General features: G+C 39.9%; 1 protein-coding gene across 19 annotated transcripts in view; it reads right to left on the bottom strand.

Moving 5' to 3' along the window:
- The window catches only part of LOC135494256 (disks large homolog 4-like), a 148,402-nt gene that overhangs the window by 129,273 nt on the left and 6,848 nt on the right, over window positions 1–12,281 (bottom strand). For 16 of the 19 annotated variants that reach the window (XM_064782130.1, XM_064782125.1, XM_064782127.1 and 13 more), the window contains exons 2-3: window positions 10,325–10,348; window positions 6,142–6,273 (exon numbers count right to left, since the gene is read on the bottom strand). In XM_064782130.1, the coding sequence (XP_064638200.1) occupies window positions 6,142–6,273; window positions 10,325–10,348 (156 nt within the window). Of the gene's footprint in view, window positions 1–4,112; window positions 4,166–6,141; window positions 6,274–10,324; window positions 10,349–12,281 lie in introns of those variants that run through there. The other 3 variants (XM_064782129.1, XM_064782133.1, XM_064782145.1) reach the window with 2 other exon arrangements.

The following is a 12,281-nucleotide window of genomic DNA, read 5'->3' as shown; positions in this document are numbered from 1 at the left end:
TCAATAGAACAGGGGTTGGCTACTCTCGTGAGAATGGAATCCAATAAATAATCTGACACTGATCTTCTTCTACTTCTTCTGGGCAAAAGCATTTGTGGGCCAGATTAAGTTGCAAAAAGCCCTCAATAGGTGTCTCTAGGCACTATTCATGTTGGTGCAAGAAATATTTTTTTCACTATAAAGTCAAACCAGGCCCTGCTCTGTAACTATGCATTTCGGTCACCTAAGGACGGCAACTTGGGCCCCCTAGAGGCTGGTTTGCATTAACGCTCAATTACAATTTCATCTTTTGTCAGGAAAGGGGTTAATTAATCAAATAATTGGAACTTAATTAACTCGAATCAGTAAACGACAGCAAAGAGGTAGTTTGCCTCAAAATCAATACAATTTTTTGCACATTCTCTCGAATACCTCGTCAAGTCAGAAATGTACATCTATTTTAGGAAAATCCATACACTTGCAAAGTTGCACCAGCGTCATTTGTAGAGGTTAATGTAACATTGATGAGGTATGATGATCTTGTAATGACACTAACTGAGCTGAAACAGCCCATCATTTGTCAAACACTTCAGATATGGAAATGGGGCACGAGACGTCATTATGTCAACGCTTTCCATGTCTTTTCATCGAGGTGAGGTTGTCTTCTTGATACGCTGTAATTATAGAATAAGGGATCACGTCCAAAGTCCGCACGCGAATATTTGCCGGTCGATTTTCGGACAGATTTCGCAGGCAAAATACTGTAGGGTGAATTTCGCCGGCGAATATCGCGTGCGGACTTTGGACGTGATCCCTAAGGCCATGAGAATGAAAGATCTTGTTACTGTCCACCTCCCACCCGAGTGAATATTAATTGGTGATGCTATTCATAGGAAAAAGATAAAGTTAAGTACAGTAGAACATTTCTGTTAAGGACATCCTCGGGACTGACAAGTGCTGTCCTTACTAGAGAGGTGTCGTGATTGGAGAGGTCAAATTCAATGGAAACATCCAATTTGGAACCAAAAGTAGTGTCCTAAATAGTGAGGGTGTCCTTAATAGAGAGGTGTCCACTAAGGGAGGTTCTACTGTATTGTGCCACAGTCTGGTGTCCTTGAAACTGCTCAGATTTATGAACATCCCAACAACAGAGGATGACACCTTCTCTTCAACCAACATTGCCAGTCAAGTAGGAACCCCAAACTTTAACCTGTAGCAAGTTCGGCGACCCGTCATCAATTCTGGCAACAAAAGACTCTGCAAAATCTCGCTGGGGGGCAACTTGTAAATCTAGCTACAGCAGACATGACTTAGACACGAGTGGCACAGCAGAAAGTAGCGATTATTGCCAAAAGTAGTGACAACTCGCCGTTGGAAGATCCCAGCCTGACTGATCCATGTCTTTTTTACTTCCACACCTAAAGTGAGAATATTCCATTATCTCGGGCAATGTGTTCTTATCGCCGGAAAAATTTCATCGCCAATAACATACAAAGCGATATACATGGCACTTCCTAACGACCAAATAGTCTTTTCTGCTAAGTACCCTCGTGAGATGCTTCGTAAGCATCTCTTGAAGGTTTGCATAGCCCATAATCACATTTAGAAACGCAGGAGTAGATTGTGTTTAGTTAGCGGGAAAATGTCCAATATCGTCACGCTTTCACACAATTTAAAAGCATCAGATAGTTCGAACAGATGTGATAGAAATTTTGCATTTTGGTGTAAATTTGTGAATTTTCTGAAATAAACATTTATGAAAAACATCCACTAATACAGGACCCACTAAACCAGGGATCCTGCAGAATACAATTTTGCCTGAACTCTTTCTGTGATGTTACAAAACCAACAGGACTTCATCATCACTGTCAACATAATCATCATCATCAGCAGCAGCAGCATAGAGTCATTGACTCTGTGGAGCATAATACAACATCACCTTCTATCACTACTGGTATCATTTCTCAGCTGAACATGATAGAGCGGTGAATATGCAGCACATCCCAAATTAAGATTTACAAAAAAATGCTTGCAATATCTGAACACGGAACATTTGCAAAAGCAAAACAGGGTTGATAACACAAATAATCTTGATTTATTAGAATCATATTGCCGCTCATCCGTGGAAGTCAGAAAGTGACAGAATGGCATTTTCTTGAAGAAATGGATAATGTTCGTTGAAGAAAAAAAACGGCTTCCAATATTCATGGTATAAATCAGGTTGACACAATATTTTTGGAGAAAGTAAAGGGTTAGACTGATCAATCAAATCATAATTCATACAATCACACGAGCATACTACTCAATCACAAACTGATGGCAGCCTATCATTATCGGAAAATAGATCATTTATGGTGAAAAACAACCAGAAAATTTCTCGGCATAGGTCCAGCAAATTTTTGCTGATGCCTGACCTATGATAGCAGGAGTGAGGACACGAGCCCCGACCACAGGAGATGTGGGCAACGGAAGATGACATTTATGTGGCTTCTGAACGAAGCTGTGTTTGGTGGATTCATTTGTAAACAGGGACTGTCAAAATCCAAGAAGTGTTGTTTTTGAGGGAACACAGATTTTTCTATTCAAATTTACTCGACAAGTAACTGTTTTCAAATCCTCCTTTCGACTTTTACTATCACAGCAGATTGCTCACAATGATAAGTTTTATTTGCATGGGAAAATGATGTCGTGAAAAACAATCAGTGAATATGAATGCTAGGTGTATAGTATTCAAAATAAAAGAAAGGGATGCCCATCCCACAAATATGAAATACCATAACCGGAAGAAAAATGTAACTTACAAATGGTAACAGAGTCAAACATAAGCAGAGACAGAAGCCCTTAAAAACAAAATGTGTGCAAGTTATATCCCAGTTGTGCATTGGTGATATCAAGAATTCATAAAGACAAGTCTTTATCAACTCTTGGTGATATAGTGGTAACAGAGAGCCTGACCCCAGATCAGGTGGTTGTGGGTTAGAGTCAATCTGCTGCTGAGTGCAACCCATAGTGTCATTTGTAAGCATGGCTTTGACATGGTCCCTGGTTCGGGCTGGCTAAGCACTTTGTGGTTAAAAACCGGTTGGGTCGAGGTGAGGGAAGTAGGGTACTGCGTGGGACTTCGGGATGTTTGAAATGGTGGAAACTAAGACATGGCAACCCTAATGGAGCTCCAGTGAGTCAACTGTCTTTCTAGAAGTCCTCTCAGCCCCAACTTTCCATGATAGTAAGCAGGTTGGTGAAATCTAAAGAAAACTACTAGAAGATTCACACCTAATATTTACCGGTACAGGATTGGCAGAATTATATGTGAAGCATTGAAGCAATATTTGTACATGTTATGGAAATCTGAAGTGAAGGGTTAGGTCGAAGTTAGGATACCAAGTTGCCCTGACAAGCAGGCGGGAATTATAGACCACGGAAACATGGTGCAATTTCTCTTCTTATATCGCAAAAATACTTTGTAAATGCTTGGTGGAGTCTTCTGAGTTACCATAGCCATTACCAAAAACCTATTACTTCAAAGTACACCTCTTACTTCAAAGGGGTACTTTGAAGTAATGGGTTTTTGCCATCACTAATGCGCACTGACTCGGTTCTTGTGCGGAGGACAACCTAGCAATATATCAGAAATCGTACACAAGACACTTTTGGAACGCTTTTGCTTATTTTCTGATAGGCTTCCATTCCTGATGTAATGTGCAACTTTTCATGCTAGAAAGTTCATTTTTGAAATCAGCACCCCCATACAACCTCAACACAACTGCTCTCCCACCAACCGTTAATTAGTCAAACGACTCATTCTCTAGCCACAGTTTCATGACTTGGTCCATTTGCCTACATGTACTATTTCGCCTATCTTTTAACCAGCTGCCTCTGCCAGATATCATATTTTTCACCACAGATCCTCTTAGCTCAGTGCACCCTAGTAACCCCAAATGGCTGCAGTATTCAGACTGATCTAATCATCAGTTGCGACGGCTATCTGAATACAGATTGCCATTTTTCACATCCCCGCAGGATGGGACGGAGCGTCATCGAGTAAACTGGACAAAGAAAATCACGGCAAAACGAAGAGAAAGTGCACATAAGGTTTCCTCCGGTCGGCAAATTGGACTGAAAATGTCTGTTACCTGACTTGGATGGGTTATCCAAGTATGTGATTGCTGTGTCGAGATCTAGAATGCTAGAAAAAATGGTACTTTGTGAAATAAACATGCAAAACATGAAATTAAAACAATGGGCTGACTTAAGAATGTTTTTTGGGAGGGGGGAGGGGGAGGATGACTTGAATCCTTTCTGAAAAACAAGACTGATAATGTGTAAACAAAACTGTTCAGCTGAGGAGATGGCAGCTAAAAAGTTAGCTGATTCAGAAAGCTGAGGGGGAAGCAATGGACACACATGGTTAACCACAAGCATGGAAAATTTGCTGAAAAAATTCTCAACATCATCAGTTTTGTTGCAAGGAAAATAGATTGCAAAACGATTGCCTTGGAATTCTATCACTGCATTGTTCATGATGCGATATTGGTATGAAGTGGTATTGGAACAGTTCATCTCGTACACAATGGGAATGTACACTCATAAACATGATAGATAAAAATATTTGTGGACCGAATAACATGACATTAGTTCAGACAATTGAGACATTTGTTTTTTAATCTAATGATTCGAGGAGCCTTTTATAGGACGACGCAATTTGCACTACTCATTTACGTTATCTAACGAACATGAAATTACCACGGGGACTACATTCAAACACATAAATAGCGGCAAAATGTTTACAATTACGGAGCTTTGAACAAGAGCAACGCAAAGGTCGACACATGCTCCCAACTGAGTGTTGTCCATTGGCATGATGACAGTGTTTGTTATGTCATGGTTAGTACTGCCTAGAGTCGAATTGAAAGACACACAAGAACATTTGGGTCAAGTCAAAGAGCTGAGATGTGCTCTGCGGAATTGACGGAAATAAATTTCAAAATGGTAGCCGCAGTGGCAGCCATATTGAATTCAAGGCAAGCTGATTTTCGAAACCCCTTTTTACGCTAAAACCAACTCGAAGAATCGCTTACAATGGGTGTGGACAAAGAGAGCGCCGCCATACAGATTTTTCAAGTCCAAGATGTGAAATCACCGAAGATGACAGACCAAGGCCGGTGATATCACATTTCAAGGGACAGAAAGATCCACTCTTATTATCAATATCACACCAGAGCTTCCATCAACTCTATCTTGATGATGAAACCTCAATGTCTTAAGGAAAGAACTCAAACTTCCATTAGATCAATAAATATTGAAACTCCAATGTCTCGAGGATGGAACTCAAGCTCGACCAGAAATTTGATGGTGCATTATAGTTTATTGATTATCACGAAAATAAATTTCAATGCCGGAAGACGAGATATTTTGATTTATTGTCCGAGGGCACAGGGTTGTTCACGAGACTAATTAGTCTGAGATCAGTGCTGCTGTTTCATGACGCGAGGACTTTGAAATTTGATCGATAAATCATTTTGACATCTCATCATGCAAGGATATCAGGGCAGTGCTGCACGGATTAGTGGTACGGGGCGGGGGTCGATTTATGACCAACAGGAAGGCTATGGGATCCAACTTGTTGGCCTTACGACAATTTTAGAACATCACAATCCCAAGGCATCTTGCAGATTCTTTTACGCTTGAACATCTCTCTGCATGCAGTGATCTTTTCAGGGGAGGGGGGTGAGACAAATTTTGACCAGCTGCTTCAGCAACTAGTTGTAGCTTCCAATTCCTGAGTTGAGTTGAGTACTCGTGACTAATGTTGTATAAAGCAAACATTCACTACTGAAAACTTTTAGAATCAAGGTCAAAACGAGGTTCGCAACTTTCAAATACTCACCAATTTAGATGCCAATGAACATGCACTTCCTACTGCAAACTTTTGGAATCAAGGTTAAACCAAGGTTGTCAACTTTCTTGGCAAAAAACTCACTTCCAGAAGTTACAAATACTCACCAATTTTGATGAAAATAAGCAAGATTAAATTGTGAAAGTAGGACTTTTATGAAAGGATGATTAGGCCAACATCCAAAAATGTCTCCGCAACTCTTTTTAAATATTCGTGTATCTTATTTTAGCATTGATTACGAGCCAGTGACAAGACACCTTGCTTACCTAATAAAGCCTGGAACAAGCGGCTTTTGAATATACGAATGACGCGTTCGATGGCTGTGCGGAGAGGCTTGTCGGCTTGGGAGGTGAGCTTGCTGTGGTACTCCTCGAGAAGCTCCAACGCCCGGTGGGCATCTGAAATTACACAGATTACGATGTCAATATGGCAGAAATTCTACACGAAAAGAGAGGCAGTCAGAAATATTGCACAAATCGGAGGGGGATTCAAGAGGTAATGAAGGAAGGAGCTAGGGGGTCAAATTGGTAGTCCTCAGGTGACTAGTATCCACGGTTAGGGTGGGTTGTGTAAGCTTTGAATACATTTCACACAGATACAACCAGGATCAGCTTCGATATACTCTGTGAGAGGAGAGTCCACTATTGGCAACATTTTGCAACTTTATATTAGTTGCACGTACACCACGAAATATTGGTGGACCAATTGCACTTACACCACAACATTGCCACGACAAATTTGTTCGGCAATCCATTGCCGGTACAAATTGCCGGGCGAATTTGTCCCATCAAGCTTGATGGTCCAAATTCGCCCGGCTTGTTAAAAGCTCGGCTTTGTCGTGGTGTACGCGCAAATGGATCGGCAATTAGCTAGTTAGATGGTTCGGTGACATGCGGCGCTTTCAAAATGGCGCTTTCTGCTTATTGTTTGCGCGCCATCTGTTGCCGGATTTTATAACTAGCTGCAGCGCTGGTGTAAGCGCTTGGTGGATTTTCGATGGTGCGGCATTTGTTCGCGAACCAAGATGGTGGTCCATTTTCAGGTGGTGTACGTGCGGCTATTATAATCTGACCTGATCTGGCTCCTGCCGATTGTCTTCCTTGAAGTATTTCTTTGTTTTTATGGAACAGCTGACCTGATGTAGACAGTGTTAGGTTTTGATTTATTTGATGATCTATCATCTTCAATGGTTTTACTTTTAGACATTGTCCAATGTTGATTCTAAAGCAATACTTAACAACCCTTTCGAAGGTACCTCTAAGTATCATCTCCACAAAATACATCTAGTTTGACATCAGCAGACGTCCTCAAAAATAAATGAACTAACACCAATGAAAAATCGATGGCATGACTAAACCAACGGAAAAAACATTTTGTATATATCTAGGATTTTGTGGCCAACATCATCAAAGGTCATCATCATGTCTGAATATAACTCAATATAAAATCAATCAATCAATCAATTACAAATGAAATACTGAAGTTCCGATTTAGTTCCGTGTTGTTTATATAATATGTCTGCTAAAATTAACCGTTTTGTTAACAATAATGGATGCAAACTGCATTCAACCTGTTTTATCTGTTCCGATGACGAAACAAGGATATTTCGCTGAGAATGCAGTTTATTGAATATCAAAGGCCGACAAATTCGTTAGAATTCGAAATCTGTAATTGAATTTGAAAATTTACAAATGTGTCACAGTATGTTACATTTACCCCAAAGATCAACCTCTGCTATCAGTAAATTATCTACAATGAACTTTGCCTACATGTATGCATTACAACGTATTATACTACCAGTATGCATTATAGTGCATTAGGGGGCGGGGTGTTGCATGAATGAGAGAAGAGCCAATGAGTTCGGAAATGGATATGAAGAACAAGGGAAGAAGTATACGCCCACAAAATCTTTTCAAAACTTGGTTCATCGGCGCCATTGTCTGGCATTTAAACAATGTAATGAACTGACATATCGAAAATGTTCAAAACTTCAAAGAACAAATAGTATTGGCAAAACTTCGACGAATATACATGTATCATAGGTTATGGGTAATCTTAAACACGAAAAATTCAAATGCATTATAAAAAAGGCGACAAAAAAAAGTTCCAAAGCAGGATTAAGGAAGATGATGAATAAAGTACGAGGACTAAGGAACCCCGCAAACGAGAGACTTTTGTTGTAATGACCTGCGATAATTATTGCACACCACTAAATATGGTGTGTATTTAGCGTAACTGAGAGCCCTGTTGGTAGTTGCGAGCTGTGATTATCAAACTCAGCTTATGAGTCTTACCCGCAGACAACCGATATTTATATCGCTCACTGCAATGATAATCATCACGGACGCAGCAATAAAAATCTCTTGTCTGTTGGACATTTTAGGATTTTCAGAGGCAAACGAGCAATTCAAATCACTGCGACCTGCAATCATGATCACAAGCGACAAAAATCACTCAGCTGTGATTTTTATCGCAGGTTGTTGCGATTTAAACACTTGTTTGCGGCCCTTAACTAATGATGGAATGACATACACACAAGACAATTGACATGGTTACATCACAATATATAAGACAAGACACTTATCTAAAATCGGAGCAGAATTTATATAGGAAGTCTTCTTGAATAAACAGCACTTATCAGACGAATAATGGATTCTAACTTCTCACAGTAGTGGGTCCAAAATTAGCCTAAATCCAATCAGTAAATACCGTCTATGCTAAAATCTTTTCATATCTGGCCCCGAGGCTTGACAATGTTGGTCATAAGAAGGCGGGTAGAATTCTGAATAAGCCTCCAGTACTATACCCAAGACAAGTCAACATTTTCTGCTCCGACTGCAGGAGTAAGTTCCAGAATGCAACTTCCCTTCTTCTCTCCCCAGACAAGACATGATAAGTCAACGTTGAGATCAATTAATACAGCCCTCGGAACGTTCTAGCAAAAAATAATCACGGAGAAACGAGACAACGTACTTCTTCTGCGAAACAACAGCTGGGGACTTTGAGGATAGAGTGCCGAGGGCATTCTTAATAGAAAATACTGTTAAGGGGTTGTCAAAGTGCAAAAATGAAAGTATGCAGAAGTAGCACTTCCAAAAAAACACTAAAAACAGCTGCCAATATTACCAGTTTCCACATATTTAGTGTTCTAGAGCTAAAAGGGGCATAAGGGGTAGGATATTACATACATAAAGCATCTAGAACTAACAGTTGGGACAGCAATTCAAATCGATGTATTCCAAAGTTCCAGGTCAGAGCTCAGAAATTTCAAGATTTCCAACACCAAGACGTGTCTTCCCTGTTCAACACTGAACCGGCTTCCTGGTCGATTATTCAGATTCAACAACGATAATAGCAATAAAGGAAGATGATAAATTCATTTTGCAAATGTTCTGTTAGAAAATGTGGAAATAATGCTTGCACCAACACCTGCAGTTCAAACTGAACCAATCTGTTGATAAAATGGTAGCGGAGTTAAAGCGGACTATAGGCAGGCTCAGGAAGGTTAAATTGGCCACCTTCGGGTGACCAATTTGCATAGCAAGGGCACTTGATCCATTACTAAATATATTCCTCATACAAACTTGATCAGTTTTGATGTACTGTAAGATGAGAGAGACCCCTATCGGCGACTTCGTGTAACTTTATCTTGCCTGTCTAGCTCCTGCCTATAGAATCTCTTTAACAGTTCTGAAGGTTGGAGTTTTCAATATTTGTGACTCGCTCTACCAAAACTGGGCGCTTGTCGCATCTGAACTTGACAGGTTGACACAGACTTGTTGTTCATTTCCCTATTGTAGACCTTTTGTGAAATCTATTACAAACTGATTTGGTCATATTTCACAAAAGGTCTACAATAGGGAAATGAACAACAAGTCCGTATCAACCTGGCAAGTTCAGATGCAACAAGCGCCTAGTTTTGGTAGAGCGAGTCACATTTGTCCTTGCTGAGTATTTGTTCTCATTACAGTAGAACCTGTCTATCAAAGACGACCTCAGTCCTGACAAGCACAGTCGTCAATAGAGAAACTGTATGGAAACAACCATTTCGGGACCAAAATTAGCGTCCTTACTAAAGGCATCGTCCTTATTAGAGAGGTGTCCGCAAAGAGAGGTTCCACTGTATTATAAAAATTGCCGCAAAGGATGCACTCCAGAGTTTCCAGGTGGTAACTCATCGGCATTACTGACACCATGGGTGATATGAATAAAGGCTAGCAAATGCTTTTACTTCAATTTTGTACAGAAAGGCCAAGTGTAAATGTACATGGAGTTTTAGATAAAAGCATTTACTATTCTTTATTCATATCACCCCATGTCACAGTTGACTTTTAAAACCCTCCATTACCATCATCACAACAGATTGGTCCAGTGAAGCTAAGCCCCATATACCACGAAAAATAATCTAAAATGTCGCCGGAGGGGGCGTCCATCAAATGTTGGGCCTACCTTTATTCATGTAAAGATGTTGATCTAGAATAAAACAGAACAACTCAATGTATCAGAATGTCAAATGAAGGAATTAGGGAAAACTACGAACGGGAGAAGAAAAAAGGAATTCGGAAAGAAAGAAGAGGAATCTCTCCAAATAATAGAGTATCAGCATGCCAAAAGAGGGTGCTGATTTTCATTAGGGTATGCGCCAAAATTTTGTAGTTAGTAGTTTAGCAGGATCGAGTGTCTCAAGACAATTTTGGGTTGACATTAAAGAATTTTACACACTCTCTGTACAGTGGAAAAAAAATGAAAGCAGGCAAACGCTTTCCTGTGTATATCTGCAACGCCCCCTGTCCAGGAGCCCTGTAGACTACATCAGTGCCGGGCCAAAATTATCTCGAGATACCCGAAAAACATCATCCTGTGATAAACTGTGGCTAGATGAGGAAAGATTAACAGTAGGAATGAACGAATACTCACGACAGTGCAAATTTTTCTCTACACTATATTTGAGCAAAAGGCACAATGAAGGTTATTCCTGGGTAAGGCAATTTAATTAAATTTGCATGGACTTGCCGACCAGAAACACAAAGCCACGGTTTATTTGCTTGACTTAAATAAACAGTTTAAAGGCCTACGCCGTCCGTTAAAAATTTGAAATTTGTAATAGAATTCGAAAATGTCCAATTGCGTAATACATACTAAATATAAATTTTAACAGTGCCGTTGTACAGACAGATACACAAATACTATAAACACCAAGTTTGAGTAAATTCGTATACATAACTACACTATGGCATTGTGCATAACTGCATTTCTATTTTCCTGGACCACCAGTAATTACGAACGGCGTTCTCCTTTAAAAATTCTCTCTCACAGAACAGAATATCTGACCAATCTTGATTATTCTAATGGGCAGGACAGAGTGAGGTGGACTGTAACACAACTAAGCTAATTGCTAAATTAGATTGCTAACTGAAGCAAATAACACACACAGCTTTGAAGCCAATGAACGAAGGCATCTATTGCACAGATGCAGCAGATTTTGAACGAAAACTAAAAATTGCTAAACTAAACATGAATAAAACAGAAACATGAATGAATGACAACAGATAATGCTAAAAACTAAAGCGCTACTGTTTCGATGTCAATTATGAAAAGAAATGCTGAACCTATACTTTAAGACACCTTTATCTTTCAAATCAATACTAATGTTTTCTATTTGCCAATTTGTGACACTGTCTACCAAGGGTGTCTTACAATTAGTTAGTTGATGCTTTGATTGAATTTTCAAAACTAATGTATGGTAAACTTTTTTGGGCTGATTCAGGTCAGTAGAGTACCTTGTGTGAATGTCATGTCGAAAGAAATCCTCGCTATACTAAAACTGTTTACTAAGGTCTATCCTAACACAGGAACTGTATTTCAATGCATGAGTGATGGCCATCTTCAATTAACTTGTCTAATGGTAAACTCTCATGGAAGTACGGAGCCCAATTGGAAACCAATTTCCTTCCAACAACCGGGCTAATATTGTAAAAGGTTCCCCCTCAAGTCACTCAAGGGTTTATAAGTGTCATTGCGTCCGTACGCCAACAGATCCAGTTCCTGTCGAAGCTACCAAACACAATTTCTGTATCACTCCTTCGAGCCGTAGACTTCCTGTTACCCTAATCGACTCGCTAACGCAAGATGTAAGGTTGGAATAATGCGCGTTGTAGTTCCATCAGAAAGTCAGCACTCGTAGCATGTCATATGTGCCGTGTCCGGCAGCCGGTATCGATTCACCGGATGCTGGGTTGATGAACATATTTTAACGCTTTGGGACTGAAAGCCTTTCGCTACCCTTGATTTAAAGAGTGGTACATCAAATGACACCTCTACAGCACCACTGACCCACAGAGCAGTACAATGGCTAATATTTATAAAGACTAGTAAATGCTTTTACTACAGTTTTCTACAGAGATGG

The sequence above is a fragment of the Lineus longissimus genome, chromosome 10 (genome assembly GCF_910592395.1).
Source record: "Lineus longissimus chromosome 10, tnLinLong1.2, whole genome shotgun sequence".
NCBI lineage: Eukaryota > Metazoa > Nemertea > Pilidiophora > Heteronemertea > Lineidae > Lineus > Lineus longissimus.
The sequence above is the reverse complement of the archived record's forward strand: the minus strand, read 5'-3'. Positions and strand labels throughout refer to the sequence as shown.